The sequence below is a fragment of the Meriones unguiculatus genome, chromosome 5 (genome assembly GCF_030254825.1).
Source record: "Meriones unguiculatus strain TT.TT164.6M chromosome 5, Bangor_MerUng_6.1, whole genome shotgun sequence".
Classification (NCBI taxonomy): Eukaryota; Metazoa; Chordata; class Mammalia; order Rodentia; family Muridae; genus Meriones; species Meriones unguiculatus.
In genome coordinates, this window is record NC_083353.1 from 39,782,798 (window position 1) to 39,806,785 (window position 23,988).

A 23,988-nucleotide genomic window follows, 5' to 3' on the forward strand; every position below is an offset into this window, starting at 1 on the left:
GAGTATGGGCTAGGTGGACCACTCAGGGCCTGCAGTGGTCAAAGACATGCAGAGGACACAAGTTAGACCAGTGGGTGGCAGCAGAATGCTCCAGGTAGTGTTCACATGTCAGCTGCACTGGTGTGGAAAAATCACTAAAGCCAGAAAAATGGTTTCAGAGGTTTGGTTTCAATTGCTGACTCTAGGTTACAAGAGTTGTCTTCTCAGGAGGTCAAACTACAACTAGCAGTCTGAAATACTTACCCTAATGGGCCTCGGGAAGCCATGGTCTTTTTGAGCAGCAGAATGATGCGGGACCAAATAAAAGAGTTCCCCCTTACCCATGCGGTCCTAGTTTAGGACATAGCTACAAACCTGATGAGCTTTATTTGGTTTTATTGCTAAAAGTAGGGGAGTTCTGAGTCCCCAAATACCAGTTCTTTAAACCACTATGAGGAGGTCCTGGCTGCGGGAGGCTGAAACAGGTGGGGTGTGACACGGCTGTTTGCCTTCAGTGCCTTTTGTTCCAAATTCTAGTCAGAAGCCCTGGGCCTGGTTCTTGACTCTTCCTGAAGCATGAGATGTCCTTGCAGGCCCCAGGGAAGAAAAAGCCAGTGGTGTGGCTTCACTGTCCTCTCTGGCTCCATTTGTTCTCAGAGTCTATCTCCAAACTCCAAATAGGAAAATCCACAATTCACTTGTCAATGGAACCTAGGGTCGGCTTTTCTACCAGAAAGTCCATGGAGGTTGCAGCAGCTCAAAGGTGGGGATACTGGTGACATTGACTGGGATAGAGATGATGGCCCATGGCAGCCCATGCTGTTCCAGAGAACGTCGGATCATGTAGCTAGGAGGGCGTGAAGAGCAGTGGTGATGGTTACTTTCTCAGCACCCCAACACTGCCCTCTGCCCCAGTTAGTCTGGGAGTTCCAGAACCTGAGAACTTTTTTACCCTCTGACTGGGATATTCAAAACAGGGCCTGTGAGAGGGGACTGGTGATTGCTTTTGACCCCATTAAGTCATGCTACCCAGTTTGGTGTGGATAGCCAGAAGCAAAGAGCCCTCACCCGTCTCGGCCGAGCAGGAAGAGAGCAGGAATGTCAGCTGTGCGTTTAGTACTATCCTGGATCATCTCCACGTAGAAACTGTCATTGTCAACTGCATTGTCAGAGATGATCACAGCCCTCCCGCCATGCTCCTGTACCACCCTGGTCTTGGAGAGGAAGGAGCAGCCCCTGGAAGAGGTGGTGATGAGACCAAAAGAAAGGCAGGCACTAGCTGCCCCTCCCTCACATCCTCTCCTTGGGAGGATGAAAGGACCATAGAGAACTTGAGGTTCATCAGTACATAGCTGAAAGTAGACAATCAACACATTACTTAAAAATCAGCATTTCAAAGTGCCATGAGCTGTGATCAGAATCTGCCCTTCCCATGGGTCATGCCTGCCCCCTTCTTACCCCCTTTCTACCAGAGCGATTTGGTCCTGGATGAAGAAGCCGTTGCTGAGTTCACCACAGGCCTCTGGAGGTTCAGCAGGGACAAGGTGAATCTGGTCATACCGTGTGTGCTGAAAAACGTTTAGATATTTGGACAAGTGAGAGAGAGTTTAAGAAAGCACGCTTTTGGAGAGGGCTAACAATTCCATCTTATTGGTGCCTCAAGACGAGTGAGGAGAGGAAACGGGGTTTCTCTGAGGCTGAGCACTTGAGCACTTAAATCTAATTTTCACAAAGTCCCCTGCCTTTCTGTGAGGGGGAGCTGCTTAAAATCTAGGGACAGGGGAAGAGCTGACAGAGAAGGCTGCTGCTCTTGGTTTTTGCACCAATAAAGGCAGTCCCTCCCTGGTTCACAGTATGCAGCAGCTCCTGGAGGGTACAGATAGATTCTACTTCTTGCCCTGTCCAACATAAAAGTGGGATGAGGGTCACCATGGCTTAGTGAGGGCAAGATGACTGGGGGTCAGAGTCAGATCTGGGCATCTTTGAACTTACAAATATACCACCAAAGTCCTTGGCAGGTGTGGCTGTGAAGATATAGCGGATATCCCCAGGACTCAGCACTTGGAAGTATAAATAGTCATGGATGCGTAAGCCTAAAGGAAAGAGTAGAGATGAAAAGCCTCTCAGGAGCCTCAGGTTGCTTTGGGTTTAGATTATGGGGTTCTCTCTGAATTCAACTGGGTGGGCTATGGTTTGGGTCCAGAGACCCATCAGCTGAGTGAATCCTCAGAGTGAAATTTATTAAAAAAAAAAATTTTTTTTAAATAACTTTTTTTTTTTTAACAGTTTCACTACGTAGCCATGGCTGGCCTCAAACTCACAGAGCTCCACTTGCCTCTGATACCCCCACTCAGACCCCCAGTACTGGAATTAAAGGTGTGTGCCACTATACCCAGAAATCTTAAATAACAACAACAACAATAATAATAAAATGGCCTCACACTGCCCAGGCTGGCTTTGAACTAGTTTTGTTTCCTTGAATCCTTGCAAACATCACAGTGACAGGCCTGCATCACCATGCCCAGCTGGAGAGAGCAGACTGGTTGCAGGAGACGTGTATCTGCTGCTGCTGCTCCTGCTCCTGCTGCAGGCGAGCCACAAAGACCCAGAGCTCTTGGGTTAACACCCACCCCTTCTTGAAGAAGAGCTGAGAATTTCAGAGTGGACAGGGAAACCCAAGCCCCCAAGGGTCTAGCCAAAATGCACAAGTTAGCTCTGATCTCACGGACATGTCCTTGAACAGTCACTGTCATTTTTTTTGTCCTGACTTGTCCATCTTAACTGGTCTTTTTCAGATAGGGTCTTGCTACATTGCCCAGGCTAGTTTTAAAAACTTTGGGCTCAAGCAATCCTCCTGCCTCAGCTTACCATCTGCTTCATTTTTTTTTTAATTTAAATTTTATTTTATGTATATGTGGGCCTTGGCTGTACCTATGTCCACGCACCGTATGTGTGCCTGGTGCCTGTAGAGTCTAGAAGAGGGTATTGGCCCCCCAGAACTGGTGGAGCAGACAGTTGTGAGCTGGGCCCTCCGAAGAACCAGTTCTCCTGTCTCTCCAGCTCTCTGCCTCCATTCTCACTCCTTTAAGTCCACCTGCCACCCACCCACTGCCTCAGCGTCCCCTTCACTGACTAAAGCGCATGCTGCTGTTAACTGTGGTTTAGAAAGCCCTGCCTGATTTGATTTCTACTCTGACTCTTGTCTCTTCTTTCCCATGTTCAAGCTGTACTGGCTTGTCAGTGTCTTCATTTTTTGGGGGGGTCTTCCTAAAAGTCTACCTGTCATTTCTCAGAAAGATACTACTTTGTCCCTTTAATATACTTTCTTCCAGCTAATACTTCCTCTCTAACTAGGTGTATTCATATTATCATGTGTCTGCTTCTTTCACGAGGGCATTGATTCTAAGTATGTGGCAGTGATGAATCCTAGTGTCTAGGACACAGTGGTTGCTCAGTAAAGGTTACTGAACGAATAGACAACTCAGTCCAGCTCTGCTGTCTTGAACAAGAGAACTGCCAGAACAACCAGAGCTTTGCTAGGATATAGAACCTTTCCCCAGCACTTAAGTTTAATGTTTTCCTGGGATCTGAGTCCCTGGATTCAGTAACCCCAGAGAGGTGAATGCTGATGGATGGAAGCTCAGGTCAGTTCATCCAACTGTCAAGCTATCACTACTTGTGCTGTAGCCAGGACTGTCTTAGGCTGTTCCTGTCCATTGTCCAAATCACAGCCACCCAGACAGAGCTCAGGGAGCTTGCAGCTTTCTGTGTAGGTACACCCCACCAGATGGATACACTCCCAGGAAGCCTTCTAGATTAACATGAGGCAACCCTTTCCATAAGCACACTCCTGTCTGGTGTCTGATGTGCTTATCTAACAAACTTCGGGTGTATGCATGTGTTCACTTGGCGCGTAGGTGTGTACATTTATGTTCGAGTTGTGTAAGTGGGTGCCTGTGCATGTGATTCCACGTGTGTGTTCCTGTCTGCGTGAACGCTCTCAGGTTTCTCAGTTCTGGATTTCTAGCTGTCACCATACTTGCCTTCAGTGGTTGGAAGTCTAAGGTGTATTGCTGTGACTGGGGAAGCCTCGGGTCGCGCCTACTCAGGGTCCGGGGACCACCGCCCACTCAGTGCAGCCGCCTGGCCCCAGCGCCTGGCTAGCCTAAACTCGTGGGGTCCCCAAGGTGACCTGTCGTCCCCCACCTCACGGCCCAAACAGCGCGCACACTAAATGCCCGCCCCGCCCCACCCGCCGCCGCTCACCGTGGGCTGCGACGCACGTGGGCAGCCAGAACACCAGACAGCACCAGCCCGAGGCGCCACGGCTCATCTCCAGGGCCCGTCCGCGGCCGCCGTCCCGCAGCTCTTGCTCGCCGGACTTTAGCCTGACAGCTGCCACCGCCTCACCCCCAACCCAGGCCCGCTCTCCGCGCCAGTTGGAGCGCGGAACCGAGGCCGGCGGCTGATTGGCTGCCACGCCTGCTCTTGTGGCCGCACTTCCCGCCTCTGCGCCCTAGGCCACTTCCTATTGGCCACGAGAAGTGGACTCGGGAGCTGATTTGCCAAAACTCTTAATAGCAACTGCAGTTCACAGCCCCGCCCCCTCGCTCCTCATTCTAGACGCGAAATCCCCGACCCAGGGGTGGGCGGCTCGCGGGGACTTGCGGGGTGCACGGTCTCCTCCCAGCCTGAGGCTGGCCTCACCCTCCGCAGGCGGCGCCTCGGCCGACAGAAGGCGCTGCAGAGCCAGAAGCCGCCCCGAGCAGCTTTCCCGCGCCCGAGCGCGTGGCGTACCTGTGACCCGGGACACCTGTGAAACCGGAGCTCCCGCGCCGCGGAGCAGTCAGATCACTCACCTCAGCTGCCTCTCACAACCGGCATTCAGCGTTGACCTTTCACAGCATGTCTGCCGTGGTGTCCGGGGTGGGGCCGCACGGGACCCTCCTGCATCCTCACCCAGCAATTCGCCTCGAAACTCGATGACCCCGCCATTGCTAACGCGAGTTCCTAGAACGTCCCTGGAACTTCCGACTCCTCTAGCCCGCCACCTCGGTCGTAGCTAACCATAGAGTGGCGGAAGTGGTCCGTCCCCTTCCTCTCCCGGGCTAACGTCTCGGTGGAAGCTTCTTAGGACTTCTCCGGCGCGGAGCATTCTGGGCTTGGGTGGGCGGCCCCGAGGCGGAGAACAGACGAGTTGCGGGTCCCTGAAACTGCTTCCAAGATGATGGTGAGTGGCTCCTCGAGCATCCGCTGCCATCCATGGCCGTGCGGCCCGGGTCCGCCTTGCGGGGCTTCTAACAGTGGCTTGCCCCGACCACGCTGCCTGTGGTTGGCCTCGGCCTAGAGCTGGAGCGGTTGGCGAGAGCAGAATGGGCCTCGCGGCGCCACTTAACCTAGGCTTCGGGGCCACGAGCCCCTTCTGCAGCCCCTTCCCCGTAGTGGAAACTTGCGTTTTCAGAGCCGAGTGCAGGTTAAGCGTTTGTACCTGTACCAGAGGGCCGGGTGTCCGCGCCACGGAAGGTGCGGAAGTAAAGCGTGAGCTTCTAGAGCGCGCAGAGGCAGCGTGAGGATCTTTGGGTTGGGTCGGAGTGACGCCCAGCCTAGCCTGTACTCAGCCCGGCCGCCGCATGGGGGAAAACAGAACCCTTCATTCTTTCAACCTTTTCGTTCGCTCAGTCATTCAGCAGGTCATTTTTAATGTCCCCTGAATGTACAGGTCCAGCTTGTTGCTGGAAGAGGGCAGCAGTTGAGGCACACAGCAACAGAGATGGGAAGACCTGAGTGCCTTAGACAGTAGTTGTCCTCCTTCATCACCGCTTTATCCCTAACAGAGCATCAGATATCTCCTTGTTTCCTGTGAGAAACCTAAGTTGTTAGTGAGCAATGTCAACTCTTAGACAATCTGTGCACCTGGCATTAGTTCACTCATTAATTTTCACTGTCAGTCCTTTGTCTACCTTTTGCATAAATTCAGGCTGACTCCATAAATTCCAGGCTGACTGATAACCCGTAAGGTGCTTCCCTGGCTACCAAATGCATTGCCGTTACAGCTCCTACTCAGAAGGAACCCATACAGAAGCATGTACTCACTGACCTCTAGCCCTGCCCTTTTGAATGTCACTTATCCTTGGAATGGACTTGATTGACAAGGACCAGAGCTGAGGAATAAACCCGAGACTTTTATATGCAGCCATAGAATATTCTTCATTGCTGCAGATGTGACCAGTGGCCCAGCACTGCACATCCATGCACAGCCACTCCTCAAACAAGTACCAAACCTTTTATGAAAGGACCCCCAAACCACATTTGAGTTTTACCTGAATTGATGATTCTTGCCCTGTCCAGTTTGCTTGTTTTTCTGCTGTTTATCTCCCGTCTTAAAACGTGAAACGTAGACATGAGGTCACCATGCTGTCAACAGCCTGATATCAGGTAGTCTAGAAGTCTTTTGTAATGGAAAGAGTTAAAAGGGTCCCCTGAAATCGTGATTCTCTGGTTTTGGTACATCTACAGGAGAAAATATCCTTGCTTTTTTGCCATTAAGTTGTATGTGTTCATATATATGTATGTGTGTGTGTGTATATGTATATACATATATATATGGTGCTGGTCTTGTTTTATAGAACGTCAAGTCTAGTGATAATGGTGGTGGTGTTTTTATTTTTTCGGGTACTGGTTATTGGACGTAAGGTCTCATTTGATTGTTCTACCAGTTAGCTATAGCCTGAGCCTTTTGAAGAGCAGGCTCTTTGTAGCTCAAGGCTTGTTTGGTTGTCCACCATGGTGATTACTTTAGTCAGCAAGACACAACCTAGGAAGCATATATGTTCCTCCGTTGTCTTTCTCTATTTTTCTGCTAGTATTCTCCAAGACCCTACAGGCTAAGCTTTTTTTCGATTCTCCTATCTCTTCCTCTTATAACCCGTGGACTGAGGCAGCTCTATAAAGTATTCAATTTTTAAAAGATTTCTGCTGTGTGTGCATTCATGGGGACATCTGTGGAGACCAAAAGAGGACTTGGATTTGCTCTTGGAGTTACAGATGATATTGGGAGCCAAACTCTGTCCTTGGGGGAGAACAGGAAGCTCCTAAACTGCTGAATCACTTCTCCAGCCTCAAATCTATTTTTATATATTTCACTTTTGATACCTTTTCTTAGACCAATGCAACTTCATTTGCTGATACTTTTACTATTTCTTCCATTTGAAAGTCTGTTTGCCTACAACTGGTTGTTTTTCTTTGAGAAAAATGGGTGTTTCTTGTCTTATTCCTGTCTTGTACATTCTGTGACTTCTGCATACAATTTGAGGCCAGCACCCTGATAGCAGTCTTTTTATTCACTAAAGGACAATGGCTCTCTGACGAAGTTAGGATGTAGTGTGTGGTACTGAGTGTGTTTTAATCTCTCTCATTGAACTGCTAATGTCTTGCTTAGAACAGTTTTCTTTTTAAATTTTATTTCATGTGTAGATATTTTGTTCACGTGAGCATCGCTGTGTGCTTAGTGCCTGTGGAGTCTAGAGGAGTTACAGGTGGTTGTGAGCTGTCATGTGGGTGCTGGGAATCAAATCCCAGTCTTCTGGAAGAGCAACCAGTGCTTTTAATTGCTACACCAGCTCCCCAGCTCCAGGCACTTTATTTTTGCAGACTGCTTATTAAATCCCTTCTTCTTGTCAATTATGTTGGGCTGAAGTCAGGGTCATAATTTGACCTTTGGTAAATATATACCATTTATGAGCCTAGATCCAACTGCAGGCCTTTGGTTTTGCACATTTTTTTTTTCAAGCTTTAGGGAATGTGTAAATCCACTTGGACTCCTTCTGAAGTTTAGTTCCTGCTTCAGTGGGTATGGGATGCAGCAGGTATGATGCTCAGAGAGGATTTTGACAAATAAGTTTGGTTCAAAAACGTTTCTGAAATAACCTAACAAAAAATTGAATAGTATTATATGTTTCCTTTAAAACTAAATATACAGATATATATCTCTATATATTTTAATTTATTTTGGGTTTTCCAAGACAGGGTTTCTCTGTAGCCTTTGCTGTTCTGGAACTTGCTCCATAGAACAGGTTGGCCTTGAACTCATAAAGGTCGACCTGCTGCCTCCCGAGCGGTGGGATTAAAGGCATGTGCTACCACTTCCCAGCAAAATTATGCGTTTAAGATGAAAAGCTTTATTTGGCCAAAAGGAAAAATGTTCAGTTCTGTTGATCTAGCCTAGCCTTTTAAAAACAAAAAAGAGGGGCAGGAGAGACAGATGAGAGGTGGAGAGCACAAGCTGCTCTTCCAGAGGACCCTGCGACAACATGGCAGCTCACAAGAGTCTTTAACTCTTGTTCTAGAGGATCTGACACCCTCATGCAGACATACCTGCAGGCAAAACACCAAAGTACATTAAAAAGTTAAAGTAAAATAAAAATAAATGAATAAATTATTTAAAAAAAAGAAAGCTGGGAACAGAGACTTTTACCAAGGTCATTTCCAGATCTAACACTCACTGGAGTTGAGAGCAGGGAGGAGACAGCACAGCCCCACTACAGGGAGACTCCTGAAGGACGGAGCCACAGAAGTGTTCAACAACAGGAGAAAGGAAAATGAGCCAGAGAGAGGAAAGGAAAGGAGCTCTGTACTTAGCAAGGTACATTAAGATCCATGGTTCCAAATGGGGTGCCGTGAAAAGTGAATTTTCAGCACAGCAGAAGCCCCAAGTTTCTGCCCCTACCATTCCCACTTCAAAAGCCTTAGCACTGTCCAGCACTTGGTGCCCATTGTGCTCACCCAAGGCACATCAGGCAAGGAATCTGCATGATTGCAGGAACTTAGGCAGCTCTCTCTGAAGCCCCTAACTGAGCACTCTTTGACAGTAGTCTTTCAGGCTGCGTTATGCAGCAAATTACTGGCTTCAGGCGAGGTAGAGTGAACTGACTGGCCATCGGTGTGTTGGGGACTAGCAGCAGGAGTCTGTTCTTTGTAATTCTAAGCCAAGGCTGCTACCACTGCTTCATGACAGTGATTGTAGTGGGCTTGGAACACTCAGTCTGAGTATTTTTTTTATACAGTGACTTCTCATTGCTCAAGTTAAAAAAAGTGTGCACTCCTCAGTATCGCTTGCTCAAGTCTGCCATGCTGCCCAAACATCTTCTGTTGGGTATTTTTCAGACCAGTTCCCCTCTTTCCTTTTGCTTTAGTTTCCAATCCTAAGTGAGCCAGTTGGTAGAGATGAAATAGAGGTTATCTAGGCCCTCTGGGGTACCTGCTGCATTCTCTGTTGGCTGCCTGTGTACAAAGCATTGATTTGTGTGTGTGTGTGTGTGTGTTTGTGATGGCCTTTACACTTAGCCTGACTCTCTTATCTGTGTGGGTGGGATTTATATTGTCTACTTGCAGTTCTGCTGAGGTTTTGCCCTTGTTAGCTTAGAGTGCTGTAATATGCAGTTAGCACCCACAGTTGTCCGGGCTAGTTTCATATCAAATTGACACAAACTAGAGTTGTTTGAGAGGAGAGAATCCCAAGTGAGAAAATACCTCCATACAGCTGGTCTTTAGGCAAATCTGTGGAGCATTTTCTTTTTTTGGTTTTTTAAGACAGGGCTTTCTCTGTGTAGCCCTGGATGTTCTGGAACTCACCCTGTAGACCAGGCTGGCCTCCAATTTAGAGATCCACCTGCCTCTACTCCCCCTCTACCCCCTGCCTCCAGTGCTAGGATTAAAGGCTTGTACCACTACACCTGCCAGAGCATTTTTTTAAATTAGTGATTTGATGTGGGAGGGACCAGCCCATTGTGGGTGGTGCCATCCCTTGGGCTAATGGTCCTGGGTTCTGTAAGTGAGCAAAGCCAGTAAGGACTTTCCATGACTGCATCAGCTCTTGCCTCCAAGTTCCTGCCTTGTTTTGAGTTTCTATTCTGACGTCAGTGAACAGTGATGTGGAAGTGTAAGCCAAATAAACTCTTTCCTCCCCAGCTTAATTTTGGTCATGGTGTTTTATCACCTGATAGTAACCCTAACTAAGACAAGAACAGCAGCTTTGTCTTCTGTGCATAGACCAATACTGTAGTTCTTAATGTCATTTCAGCACCTTCCCAAACTACTCAATAGTGAGCAAGTGGATCTGCTCTGGAATTGGTTGGGTCTGATTTCCAATGACAGTCAGTAAACAGCTTTTTTACCACAGCTACACCATCACATGGAAACACTTTTGACAAAACACAAAAATGCAACTTTATACTTTAAGAGAGAAACCAAGGATAAAATGACTGCAACAGAAAACAAAATGGCATGTGTCAATAGATTCAAATTAAACTGCTTTTCTTTTGTGTTGTAGTTCTCTAAGAACCTTTTGTAGTGCTGGAGGTCATGAGCTGCATGTGTTTGTCTTGAAATGTCCTTATTTCTGCTTTAATTACAGAAGACAGCTTTGCTGTATATAGCAGTCTTAGCTAGTTATTTGCTCTGAGGGCTCTTTGAAATGTATTATTCTGTGCTTTCTTGGCTTTTAGGGATACTGCTACAAACATCGTTTGTAAGGGTTTGTTTTTAATTGTGTGTGTGTGTGTGTGTGCTTGTGTGTGCCTATGTACATGTGAGTGTCCAACCTCCCTTTATACATCTGTAGTAACTTAAGATAAATTGCAGTGTGTGGTCCTGCTGACAGATTTTCCAGGACTTCCTTTCTAAGTAGGAATAAGCCTGAGCTTGCCATATGTGATCTCAGGTATATGATTAGCTTTTTGCCTGGCTCTTCAGCTTTATTCAAGGCATGGTCTTAGTGGCCATCAGCTGCTCTGGTTGAAGGATTTGAACCCTTTAAGGAGTTTCTCAGTTACTGTGGACTTAGGCTCATGAATTACTAGACTCAGGAATGTAAATCCTTTCTTATTTTTAGGTGGGGACAACTTTGTACTTTTCTGGGTAGTGTCTGAAGTGATCAAGGGAACATGGCTTTCAGCATTTTTATTGCACAGAATAAAAAGGAAATTGCAGTAAAATGTGCCTACCAACAAAAGAGTTTCCATGCTAACAATGAATGTGCTGAGATGGTGTCCCCGTAACTACTTCTTTTTGACATGCAGAGTTAGCCAGTGCTGAGAAGACATGGCTAACTACTTATTCCTGAAGGCTCAGATTTAGCTATGGGAGCTCTGGCTTGCCAGCTACTGTCTGTGCTATTTCCTGAAAGGTAGATACCTATCCTGGTTAGGTTTCTGCTGCTGTGATTGAATACCATGATTGTCTTGGTTAATGTTTTATTGCTGTGAAAAGACACTATGACCAAGACAACTTATAGAAGAAAACATTTCCTTGAGTACTTGGCTTTTAATTTTAGAGGGTTGGTTCACTACTGTCATGGTGAGGAGTATGGGAGCTACTGGAGAAGTAGCTGAGTTACATCTTGGATCAACAGGCAGAAAGAGAGAGACGACCCACACGCGCATACATATGGAAGACACTAGACCTGGTGTGGATTTTTGAATCCTCAAAGCCAGTGACACATACCTCCTAGCCCTTCTCAAACAGTCCTATTACTGGGGGGCAAAGCGTTCAAACTTAGCCTCATGGGGGCCGTTCTCATTCAGACCACCACAGTGACCAAAGCAACTGGAAAGCATAGGGTTTATTCTTCCAGCTTACAGTCCACCATGAAGAGGAGGCAGTGCAGGAACTGAAGCAGAGGGTGTGGAGGAACACTGCAGATGGTCTTGTTTCTCATGGCTTGCTCAGCTTCCGGTTTTAAACATCACAGGACCACCTGCCTGGGAATGGCACCATCCCTAAGTAGCCTGGGCCTTCCCACATCAATCATTAATCAAGAAAATACTCCCACAGGCCAGTTTACTGGTGGCATTTTCTCAATTGCTATTCCTCTTCCCAGATGATCCTAGGTTGATAAAGAACTAACCAGTGCAGTCTCTAAGCAGGCCTTTTGAACAAGCAGCATTTCTACTGTCTCACAGTTCTGGGGTGGTAGTGCAAAGATAGCGTCTGCGGGAATAGTGACCCTTCTGGGCCAGTGCTAAAGAGAAGGACAAAAATTTTTCTGAGGCATCTGACTAGTATTGAGTGACATGGGAGCATTTTTGGAGTGGGCATGAGAAGTGGCTGCAGTGCTGTGGATTCGGTATATCATTTTGTAAGGTAAGGACAAATGCTTTTTTGTCTTGCTGGATTCCAGCTGAGGTCTCCGGTAAAGCTGCTTTCCTAGCTATCTCCAGGGCAGTGTCTTAGTTCCTATATCACTTCCCTTCTGCTTCTCTGACATAAACCAGTGGGGATTTTATTGGGTGTGGGGGTCGCAAAGCAGGGCTTGCTCTTTTTGTGCTGTGTGCTGTGACCCAGTTGTGAAGCAGAGGACACCAGAAATTATAATTTATGGATGTGGTTGAAGAGTCAGTCTGGGTAGCAGGTGAATGTGCTTTGTGAGGGTGTGGCTAACTGCCATGGTAGAATTGAGAGCACCCTCCTCCCTGTCCTGTGAGTCTCAGGTAGCTGCTGCTGATTAAAACAGTCACTGATCTCTCTTCTCCAGCCCACACCAGTTATCCTGCTGAAAGAGGGGACTGATAGCTCTCAGGGCATCCCTCAGCTTGTGAGTAACATCAGTGCCTGCCAGGTGATCGCTGAGGCTGTCAGGACCACCCTGGGCCCCCGGGGCATGGACAAACTGATTGTGGATGGCCGAGGTAAGTTTTCATGGTTCCCCTGGCCTTGTGTGGGAGAAGAGGTACCAAGGGAGTATTTGGGACTCAGGGTTACCATCAGAAGACCCATTGCTTGTAGAATCTCTCACAGGATTAATCACTCTCAAGTTGTATACACGGCCTTGAATGCAGGACCCTGTGGGGATCTGTGGGAGAACCTGGGCCCAAGAGTCTGTTGCCTTCTAGGAAAGTGTGGCCCAGAGACATAAATAGAACAAACTGGGGGCTAGAGATAGAGATTCTTCAGTGGTTAGGAGAGCTGCTCTTCTAGGTGACCCAAGATCAGTTCCTAGCACCTATCAGTCAACTCATAACTGCCTCTGTATAGCTAATCTATGGAGATCTGACACGAGGGCTTTTTTAGGGTAGCTGCATGCATGTATCAGAAGAAAATCAAGAGACCGTGTTATTTAAAAGCTTGTGACTCAATCCTGAGAAAAACATGTATGTATGGAGTCCAGGTCCAGTAAACAGAATTAAGAAAGGGGGCTCTAACTGCTACTATCTTTGTCTCTAAGGCAAAGCAACAATTTCTAATGATGGAGCCACAATTCTGAAACTCCTCGATGTTGTCCATCCTGCAGCAAAGACTTTAGTAGACATTGCCAGATCCCAAGACGCTGAGGTAAGAAAGTCAGTCATAGAAACTTAAGTGGAGGCTGGAGCACGTGCTTCCTTTGCTGCTGTGGTCTTCTCACCGAAGGTTTGTGTGGTTTTTTTTTCTGTTGTTGTTGTTGTTTAAGTAGTTACAGTTTGTTTTAGGGGGTAGGGTCAGAGTCTCTCTGTAGTTCTGGCTATCCTAGAGCTGGCTGTGTAGACCAGGCTGGCCTTGAACTCGTAGAGATCTGCCTGCCTCTTCCTCCTGAATGCTGGGAATAAAGGTGTGCAGTACCACCACCTGGGTTTTTTGTTTGTTTTTTTTTTTTTTGTTTTGTTTTGTTTTAGAGTTATTTATTTTATTATATATACAATGTTCTGCCTGCATGTACACCTGAACACCAGAAGAGGGAACCAGATCTCATTATAGAGGTTGTGAGCCGCCATGTGGTTGTCAGGAACTGAATTCAGGACCTCTGGAAGAGCAAGCAGTGCTTTTAACCTCTGAGCCATCTCTCCAGCCCCACCCACCTGGCTTTTTAAAATTAAAAACTTTTAAAGGAATATTTATATCTTGTGACTATGAAACTGTATTTCTTACTAACTTTGTATAGTAAAGTGTGCTGGCTAGTTTTGTCACTTGACATACGCTAGGAGAAAGTCTCTATTAAGAAAATGCCTTCATAAGATCAGACGAAAGCAGACCTATAAGGCATTTTCTCACTGATTGATGTGGGAGGCCCAGGTCATTCTGGGTGGTGCCACCTCTGGGCGTTTTTATAAGAGAGCAGGCTTAGCAAGCCAGTAAGCAGCACTCCTTTGCTAGCTCCTGCTTCCACATCCCTGTCCTGATGAGTTCCTGTCCTGACTTTTGCTGATGAACTGTGATGGGGAAGTGTAAGCCAATTAAAACTCTTTTCTCAAGTTTCTTTTGTCATGGTGTTTCATCACAGCAGTGGTAACCCTGACTAAACCAATAAAGCATCTGCTGACTTCGGGTGTGCAAGTTCTGTATCCCTGGGCCCTCTGGAGAATGGTGCTGTCTGGAGAGTTAACCTTGTGCCTCAAAGGCCGTCTAAGAAAGATTGATTCCTAAGATGTTTTCACCTTTGCATTTGCTGCAGAATATGTGGGTTTCTGGAAAAAGAGCTTGACATCCATTTAAACAATGTGCCTAAAATGATTTTCAGAGTTTCATTCCCTGAATACCAGGAAGCATGTAATCTTGCCATCCTCTTCCAGGTTGGTGATGGCACCACCTCAGTGACTCTGCTGGCTGCAGAGTTTTTGAAGCAGGTGAAGCCGTACGTGGAAGAAGGTTTACATCCTCAGATCATCATCCGAGCTTTCCACACAGCTACCCAGTTGGTATGGCTACATCAGCTCACTTGGTCTTACCTGGGTACCTTCACATTTTTATTAGTAAGGATACTGCCTTTCCTGGGGTGTGGAGGAGCCACACAGAGTAGGGCTATGTGGGCATTTCCAGCCATCTCCCCATTCTACCCTTGAGTAGCCGTTGAGATAGATTAAGCATTGTCGTCATATCCTTAATTGGCAGTCTACAGCCCAGTCCCGGAAGTGCCTGATGATTTTTCAGAACACTGTACCTGTCCTGATTTCAGAGTTTCCTTGGCAGCTGCAGGCCCAGGAGATGTGTTTAAGATCTTGGCACTAGTTAGAGCCACTTCACCGTTCTGTGTTTAGCATGAGACTCACGCAACTTGTATTTTTGACAGGCTGTTAATAAAATCAAAGAGATTGCTGTGACTGTGAAGAAGCAAGATAAAATGTAAGTCTCTCTGGTGGGCTTTGTCAGGGCCTTGGTATTTTGTGACCACATAGGGTGCGGAGGCACGTTGCAGACTTTGTATAAGCAGGAGGCTGTTTGGTTATTGACAGACCCTTGCCTGCAGACTAAAAGACGGCACTGGGGTGGGTGTGGTGGTTGTGACTCTCTTCTGTCGTCCCTGCTGATCTACCTTCACAATAGAGAACGTGAAAGGTGGAGAGGGTTTGGTCTTGAATTTTGGATTAGAGGAAGAATAATGGGGAGATGTGTGTAGCTGCTAAGGTAGATTTTTATTTAAATGATGGATTGTGTCAAATGTGAGTTGTCTGCCGTGCTGTGTAATGGTTAATATGTATAGAGTATTATATGGAGTGTACCACTCCCATGCTGTAGTAGAATCGGGGAAGAAGCTCAATGTCAGTTCTGCTCTGTGCTGCAGAGAACAGAGGAAGATGCTGGAGAAGTGTGCGATGACAGCCCTGAGTTCCAAGCTGATCTCCCAGCAGAAGGCCTTCTTTGCCGAGATGGTGGTAGACGCTGTGATGATGCTGGACGAGTTGCTGCAGCTTAAGATGATTGGCATCAAGAAGGTGCAGGGTGGAGCCCTAGAGGTGAGCCTCATGTGGCCTCCCTAGAATGCGGAAAGCTTCCTGTGGGAGCACAGTTCACACTGTAGGCGAAGGGAGAGTCTGTATTCAAGCAGGAGAGTAGATGTGCCCACTCTGCTCATGCTGCCTGTTTCCTTTGGATCTGTTTGTTTATCATTCAGATGGGAAAGTGGACCTGTGGCAGTTCAGAATCTTGTTTGTTTATGTCATTTTTAGGGTGTGTAGAAGGATTAGTTCAGATAAATTACTTGTGAATTTTCTGAAGATGAATTCTAGATGTATTTGGCAGCTCACTCTTCAAAGGGGCACTGTCAACTTCCTATTAATTTCTCTTGGGTAGATGATAATATAGTCCAAGCCATCAAGGGCTTAGAATCGTCTCATAACCACCTCTGCCCCTTATGCAGTTGTTGCCGTCAGTTCACATAGTAACCTAGAATTCTGTACACACCCATGTGTGCATGTGCGTGTGGACAGGCTACTTTAATGCTAGTGGTTGCTTTTCCTTCCGGTGTGCTGTGGTTTTGTGATGTAGCACTGTTGTAGCAATTGGTCCATATGAGCATTTGTATCCCCTAACTTGGTACTGTCTAGTATGTCCTTCTGTGCTATCTGTAACAAAAGTCTTTTCCATATATGTCTAAGCATTGACAATAACAGCTAACACGGCAAGCAAGCTGATTTTTAAATTGATTTTTTTAATTTAAATATCACAGTGTGCTTGGTGCATGCTGTATTGGACTGCATAGCTGTTACTCATTTTTTAAAACTATCTAAATTTTTTTTTTTTTACATTGTGCTTCTGCCACATAGACCATAGAACTAATGCTTGAATTTTTCCCAGAGTGCTCAACATTTCATTAAATTCATGTAAAAACTGGTTTTGTTGATTTTTTTTTTTTTTTTTTTAAGATTGGTCTCTATGTAGCTCTGACTATCCTGGAACTTGCTGTCTGTCTTTACGGAGATCACCTGCCTCTGCCTTCTAGTGCTGGGATTAAAGATGTGTACAACCACATAACAGCCCTAAAACTTGCTTGTTTTGAAATACGATCTTACTACTAGTCCATGCTGGCCTCAGACTTGTGATTTTCCAATCTCTGCTTCCTGATTGCTGGGATTATAGGCTTATACGATTGTGCTTCGCCTTTCGTAAAATTCTTAAAAAGACTGATGAAATCAATCTTTTGGTGGGTGGGTGCAAGCATAGGAACCTTAGCAACCTAACACCCATACAAAAGATAGCCAGTGTTCCGGGGGGTGGGGTAGAGACAGCATGAAGACACCCGGAGGCCCCTGGCCAGCCATCTAGCCAAACTGCTGAACTTCAGGTCCAGAGAAGACCCTGTCTCAAAAAATTACGTTGAGAAAACTGAGAGATGGCTTGGTGGATAAAACAAATTTGAGGGCTTCAAAGTCCATGTAAGAGCCTGGTGGTTATGGTAGTCGGGGCCAGTATTCTTCTGTCTTGATTACTTCAGATCCATTCTTTGTGATGCAGGATGATATTCCTGTATTCTGTGTGAATCCTGCACACCTAGACCAGAGCTTTAGTAGGGCCCATAAAATCCTTTTACACTGGTCTTCTTTACACTTGTTATCTTCCCCCTTTTTTTCCTTCTGTACTCAGTCTCTGGTCCCTGCCCTCTTTTGTATTCCAGCAATTCAAAATGTTTTCACTCCATAGTCTGTAAAACAACCCACCACCTTTTGGGACTTCTTCTTTCTTTTACCGTTTAACAGTTTTGTGCTTACCATTATGAATCAGTGTAGGCATGCCACTTGAGGCTACGGATGTGAGTGGTGCGGGTGTGGGGGCGCTGATAGGCAGGTTTTCTTAAGGAATGGGAAGTCGTTTGCTGAGAAAAACTGCTGGGAGAACTTAAATCTTATGATAGTGAAGTCAGTCCCACTTGTGACCTATTTTCTGTTGAGCCTTATATTTAAATCTGACTGCCAGTTTGAAGAAGTGAAAGGTCACGGCTGGAGGGGTTGAATGGTAAGGAGCCACAGTGACAGCTACCAAGGAAACATCCAAGCTCCAAGTGTGTGTGCAGGCCATAAAGAGACTTGAGGGTAAGGCGGAAGCAAGGCACAGTGCCTGCCTTTCCCCTACCTGCCTCCTCCTTTGTTGGCACAACTGTGCATGGGTAGTTGTTCTCTGACAGCTACTTCAGAAGCTGGCTTTAAGGGACCACCCAGATTTCCTGCCCGTCTACAGATTGAATGCTGTCTCACCTTAAAGGGGCAAGTAAAATGTGTTCTATGTCACTAAGCAAAAGAAAGATTTTGTGGTGGTGGTGATAAGACTATCACAGTGGCAAGTGGGGTCCACTCTTTTGGGTTCATAGACTGATTGGGTTTCTGCCTGTAACCAAACCATTGAACTGTCTTTTTTAACCAGGAATCTCGGCTAGTGGCTGGTGTCGCATTCAAGAAGACTTTCTCTTATGCTGGGTTTGAAATGCAGCCCAAGAGGTATAGGAACCCCAAGATTGCCCTCTTAAATGTTGAGCTCGAGCTGAAAGCAGAAAAAGATAATGCTGAAATCCGAGTCCACACGGTGGAGGTAGGTTCCCCCTAACGGGAAGGAGGCAGATAACTTTCTGGGTGAGGTCCTCTGGTCTCTAGGTTGTTGCCAGCCAGCTCTGTTTCTTGGGTTCCTGTGGGCACTATGTTTTGCCTCTGCCCATTCCCATGTTTGCATATCTTGGCCCACTAATGCTCTCACGGAATGACTTTTACCTGGAGTAGCTTGAATGTGAAAACCAACTGAGCAACTGTGCTCTCTGCCTTTTAGGGATGGGCCCTCCAGCTTGCCTGAAGTTATTCTTTTCTCCATATTAATGGTAACTGAACCTAAAGCTTACATGTACTAAGTAGGGCTCTACCACTGGGGTATACCCCTAGTCCCCTTTTTAGCTTATTTTTTGAGACATGGTTTCTCTGTGTAGCCCTGGGTCCTGGAACTCACTATATAGACCAGGCTGACCACAGAAATCCACCTGCTTCTAGCTCCTGAGTGCTGGAACTAAAGGTGTGTGCCACAACTCCCGGCTTGCCCACTCTTTTTAAAATCTTTAGTTTTAAATTAAAATTGTTATTTGTGTAGAGGAATGTTAATTCAGAACATGGCTGCTCTGGCAAGAGATCGCATCCAAAGACTTCTAGGTCTACGTGTCCCATCTGGAATATAGACAAGCCTTTAATCCAGGAGACAGGCAAGCAGGTCTCAGAGTTCTGTACTGGCCTGGTATAGAGCAAGTTTCAGGTAAAGAAAAGCTTAGGTCCAGGTATGGTGGTACACACCTTTAATTGCAAATAAGAAAAAGTTAGTTTGTAGAAGGAAGCACCCATGTTTGAAAGTGATGTCTAATTGAGTGACAGAAACAGTGACGAATCAGAGAAAGACTTAACAAAATAAGATACACTTAACTCTCATGAGATGAACGAGGAAAGGGAAGCTACTTAAGGGGCAAGGCAGTTTAACCGGCACAGTAACAGACAGGTTGCAGAGAGAGAACTCGGGAATGAACGAGCCAGAGGATGAGAAGGAGCCAAGATATTAGAGCAGATTGTTGGAGTTAGTTTGTACTCTTCCTACCTCAGTCCTTAGTGTCTGGGATAACAAGTTTACACCATCAGCTATGGTTTGCCTGTATTGTGGTTCTCATTGGTCAGACAGGTCTCTTTTCAACTGAGTCTCATGAACTCTGTTCCTACCATTGTGGTTCCCAAGACTGCCTCTAGGTAGCAGTGTATGCCAGCACAGAATGACCTTTGTGGTAGCAGAGGTCTTATTGGGCATCCCTAGGCAAATCTCCCAGAAGAGGTTAAACTATTCTTCATACCTCAGCAGTGCCACAAGTTCTAGCAAAAGCTCCCTCTGTTTGAAGTGTTAAGTGGTTGCTGTGAACAGTCCTCGTGTATTTGGACTGTTGGCCCATTACTTCCTAGATAAATCAGTGTGTTTTCTGTGTGTGGCAGGATGAATTGAGTTAGCCTGTTCTACACCAACCTCCATCCCAAAACACCCTCATCTTTTTTGGGTCCCTAGGATTACCAGGCAATTGTTGATGCTGAGTGGAACATTCTCTATGATAAGTTAGAGAAGATCCATCAGTCTGGAGCCAAAGTCATCTTGTCCAAACTCCCTATTGGGGATGTGGCCACACAGTACTTTGCTGATAGGGACATGTTCTGCGCTGGCCGTGTACCTGAGGAGGATCTGAAGAGGACAATGATGGTAAGAAGCCTTCATGTGTTGTTGCCTGTCTTTCATGGCCCTGAGTTGTTTTCTCTGTCCCTGATGTTGTGACTGTCAGGTTGTCCCTGTTTGTTAACTCTATTTGTCAAGAAATGCTCTATGCCAGCATCTGTATGCCCAGTAATAGAAACCACTTTCAGTTCACTGACCAAGGCGGGTCAGGAAGTGGTGGTGCACAGCAGCAGCACTGTGCTCACTAGCAGGTCAGGCTCAATGGGTATCACCTCCAGCTAAGGTTTTCCCTCTTGGTATCTCAGATGGCCCCTGTAGTCTAAAGAACTGCTCCAGAGTAGAGCTGGACCAGGCATCAGGTCCCTGTCTCCTTTTAACAAGATCCCTTTGCCATTTGTGTGTTTGGTTTGGTTTTGATAGGGATCATCTAAAGGTATGCTACCCTGTGCAGAGGACTATAAGGTTCTGTGGCAGATTGAACTTGGAAACTGGCTTATTGAATGGGTGGCAGGAGGCCAGTTGGCCTCATTGATGTTTTTTCTTTGCCTCTCAGGCCTGTGGAGGCTCAATCCAGACCAGTGTGAATGCTCTGACTCCAGATGTGCTGGGCAGCTGCCAGGTGTTTGAAGAGACCCAAATTGGAGGCGAGCGGTGAGCCTATGGACTTAGCTCCCAAGAACTGCTTGGGTCTGCCCCAAACCCTTTCTTTCCTCATGATCTGGGTGAGGTATACAGGTGGTCCTATTCTTTTTTTAACATATTTGGGGGAGGAAGGGATAAAGAGCTCTGATTCCATGTGATACAGAAGGGGAAAAGTTTTAGTTGGATCTTGGACCCAATACCACCACCTTTAAGGTTAGGATTGACAGCATGAGTGAACAAGAGCTGCTCCCTCTTGTGAGGGCTTGGCAGGGAGAGCAGACGTCAGGATGGCGGCAATTCATGTGTGCACCATTGTATCCTGAACATAGGTACAATTTCTTCACTGGCTGCACTAAGGCCAAGACGTGTACCATCATCCTTCGTGGGGGTGCTGAGCAGTTTATGGAGGAGACAGAGAGGTCCCTGCATGACGCCATCATGATTGTGAGGAGGGCCATCAAGGTACTGGAATGACGTCCTGTACTTGGATTTATTATAACCTGTCCTTTCCTAGGTGGCATGTTGGGCTTTGATTTCCTCCTGCATATCACAAGGCTAGGTCATTTGCTCCACAAATCATGGAAGAAACAACTTCAGCCTCACATAGGCCATGCTGTTCTAAAGACTAAAAGTAGTTAGCAAACTGGGGCTGATGTATTTAGCTGTCCTCCTGAAGTGGCTACCCCAAGCTATGGCTGACCTTCACGGTACCTTGTAATTCCTAGGGCTGTGTCTGAACTCCTAGGGCTTGGGAAGGGAGTCAGGACACAGCAGATTCACTTTCTCGGCTGGAGGATTTGCATTGTAGCCCAACTTGAAGTCTTGAGTTGGGCCACTGCATTGAGAGCTCTTTGGTTTCTGCAGAATGACTCTGTGGTGGCTGGTGGTGGAGCCATCGAGATGGAGCTCTCCAAATACTTGCGCGATTACTCACGGACCATTCCAGGGAAACAGCAGCTGCTGATTGGGGCATATGCTAAGGCCCTGGAGATTATCCCTCGACAGTTATGTGACAACGCTGGCTTTGATGCCACAAACATCCTCAACAAGCTGCGGGCTCAACATGCACAGGTAGCTAGTTACCTGCTGTCCTTGAGGTCCAGGGGTTGGGTGGATGAGGGTGCAGTCACTAACAGGTGCAGTCAACAACTGCCTCCTCCCAGTGCCAGGCCTAGAAACAGCCCCTTCCTGAGAGTGGGAAGCATATATTGGCAGGAAGTGCATTATGTCTTGTGGTGGAAAGTACTGTCAGGCCACAATCCTGGTAATTTGGAAGGTATGCAGGAAGAAATGAAAGCAGTTCCATAATGCCTCCATTCTCTTTCAGGGAGGCAGGTGGTATGGGGTAGACATCAACAACGAGGACATCGCCGACAACTTCCAGGCCTTTGTATGGGAGCCAGCCATGGTGCGCATCAATGCCCTTACAGCAGCCTCTGAGGCTGCGTGCCTGATTGTATCTGTGGATGAGACGATCAAGAACCCCCGATCCACTGTGGATGGTCCCCCAGGAGCTGCTCGGGGCCGAGGCCAAGGCCGCCTCCACTGAGAGGCGGTCTGCACACCTCCCTGTGAGGTGAACTGTGGCTGAGGAAGTGGTTGATTGGTCTGCTGTGTTCTCACTGGAGGTTATTTAAATAAAACTTAAAAAGTTACTTGGTCAGAGGTTTTTCTCATAGATGTTCTCCTGCCTCTCAGAATCTGAGCTGTGGAATCCTGTTGGCCTCAGGTGAGTTTGTTGGCCCGTCTAGCAGTCACACTGCACTTGCAATTCTGCGAGTAGCTAGGAGGTATGGCGGCTTCCTTTTCTCCCGGTATCTTTAATCCTGCTAGCTCAGACACTGCGCACAACACTGTACACAATACAGTATTTGGTCATGTTCCACGTCTGCTCTTTCTATACCTCATGTTCTGAGCTCAGGTGTTTCCTCTTAATACTTTTAAGTGATGACTCTGGAGTACTCTTTGGACTCTAGCAGTTTTTAAGGCTTTGGAAGAAAACAGCGCTTCTCTTTTGCTCAGTCACCTTCAGAGTCCCCTTTTAGTTTAAACTAGTACTGTGGCTTGAACCCAGGATCTGACATTTGCTAGGCAAGCACTTGCCACTGAGCTACCTGCCCAGCCCTAATTTTTCCCTGGGTTGATCAGTCTCTACTGTTAGGTTCACTTGGGCCTTGCTTGACATGCTTTGTCTCCTACAGGTGTAGGGCAACTGGCTCCTGCTTTCTTGTGTTGGTGCAGAAGACTTCCAGGGTCTACCAGTACCTCAGTACTGCCAGATGCCCCCAAGCTCAAGCTGTAGCTACTGGTCATTAGAGCTGGAGGAGTCTTTTTGTCTAGTTGGCCTTGAAGCTGGGTAGGGTTCGTGAGCAGGTGTGTGTTCTTCCTGTGGCTAGGTTGAAATTGCTGGCTCTCAACATGTACAACATGCACTTTAGGCCAGACTCCTGGTGCAAGCAGCCCATTTTGTGAAATTAAGACCAGGCTATGGTAGCAGCTTGGTCTCAACAAAGGTAAAAGTGATTGGCTGCCTCCTGAAGGGGGGAGACTAAGCCGCCATGGGGTAGACAGTTTCTGTTTTGCCTGTTTACTTCAGGGTAGAGGTTTGGTATATTTGAATGTCAAAAGCACGTTTGACACGGGTAGCCCCAGCATTTATCTGCAGCCCTGCCACTGACTGGGTCCTACCTCAGTGTCCTTACCTGTAAAGTTGTAATGCAGGCTGAGGATGTTTGCTGGTGAGGTGCTTGCCTAGCATGTGCAGAAGCCCCATTTGATTCCCAGGATGACACAAACTGGGTATGATGTACACATGTACTCCAAGCACCAGAGAGCTGGAGGCAGTAAGACCAGGAGCTCAAGGTTTATCTTTGTAGAGTTCGAGGCTAGCCTAGGCTACATGAAACTCCCATAAGCAAGAGATACAACATGATAGGGCCTGGTGTCTGACAAAAATGGCTGTGTCAGACACTGTTTTCAGTTTCACCATTTTTTATTGGATACAGAACCAATGATGCCCAAGAGTCCTTTTAGATACATACGCTGATACATTCGGCAAAGGGCATCTGGGTGACATGGAGCAAAGTGCTGGGATGGCAATGCCTGGGTGGGGCAGATAAGTGGGGCCAGGGAAGGCCCCCTGGGGGCTGGAGGTACAGGCACCACTTTATTAACAAAACTAAAATCAAAAGTTGCTACCCACCCCTCTGCCTAGTATGCACGGGGCAGTTTATAGCCTGGCTGTGCACAGGAAGGCAGGGCCTAGGGTCCAGCTGTGGTCCCACCAGCAAATGCCCTCTGAGCCACCTCAGGCCTGTCTCAGACCCTTGCCAGGGCTGAACAGAGGCTGGAGGGTTCCAGGCCAAGCTCCCCCGGGGCTGTGCTAATGGCAGAGGCCCAGAGCTGGCCTCATGGTGGAGTGCCTGCTTGATTGTCTCGGGCAGTCTTGGG

The 23,988-nt window shown here is 47.1% G+C and overlaps 2 protein-coding genes across 4 annotated transcripts; one reads left to right on the forward strand and one right to left on the reverse strand.

The window, feature by feature from the left end:
• Window positions 1-358: 358 nt before the first annotated feature.
• Pradc1 (protease associated domain containing 1) lies at window positions 359-4,592 on the reverse strand. 3 transcript variants are annotated; one of them, XM_060383652.1, is made up of 5 exons: window positions 4,246-4,592; window positions 1,972-2,072; window positions 1,449-1,547; window positions 1,048-1,331; window positions 359-826 (listed from the first exon to the last, which is right to left on the reverse strand). In XM_060383652.1, exons 1-5 carry the CDS (start codon window positions 4,310-4,312, stop codon window positions 706-708), a joined length of 672 nt encoding a protein of 223 aa, XP_060239635.1. In that variant the 5' UTR covers window positions 4,313-4,592; the 3' UTR covers window positions 359-705. The 3 variants fall into 3 exon arrangements, with proteins under 3 accessions (XP_060239635.1, XP_021490196.1, XP_021490197.1); XM_021634521.2 differs by having other exon boundaries at window positions 1,048-1,215; window positions 1,438-1,547; window positions 4,246-4,506; XM_021634522.2 differs by lacking the exon at window positions 1,048-1,331 and having other exon boundaries at window positions 1,438-1,547.
• Window positions 4,593-5,057: 465 nt separating this feature from the next.
• Window positions 5,058-22,193, forward strand: Cct7 (chaperonin containing TCP1 subunit 7). The gene is made up of 12 exons (XM_021634520.2): window positions 5,058-5,209; window positions 12,509-12,662; window positions 13,199-13,305; window positions 14,520-14,645; window positions 15,017-15,069; window positions 15,509-15,680; window positions 18,082-18,246; window positions 19,735-19,923; window positions 20,450-20,547; window positions 20,868-21,000; window positions 21,403-21,609; window positions 21,866-22,193. Exons 1-12 carry the CDS (start codon window positions 5,204-5,206, stop codon window positions 22,085-22,087), a joined length of 1,632 nt encoding a protein of 543 aa, XP_021490195.1. The 5' UTR covers window positions 5,058-5,203; the 3' UTR covers window positions 22,088-22,193.
• The last annotated feature ends 1,795 nt before the right edge of the window (window positions 22,194-23,988 follow it).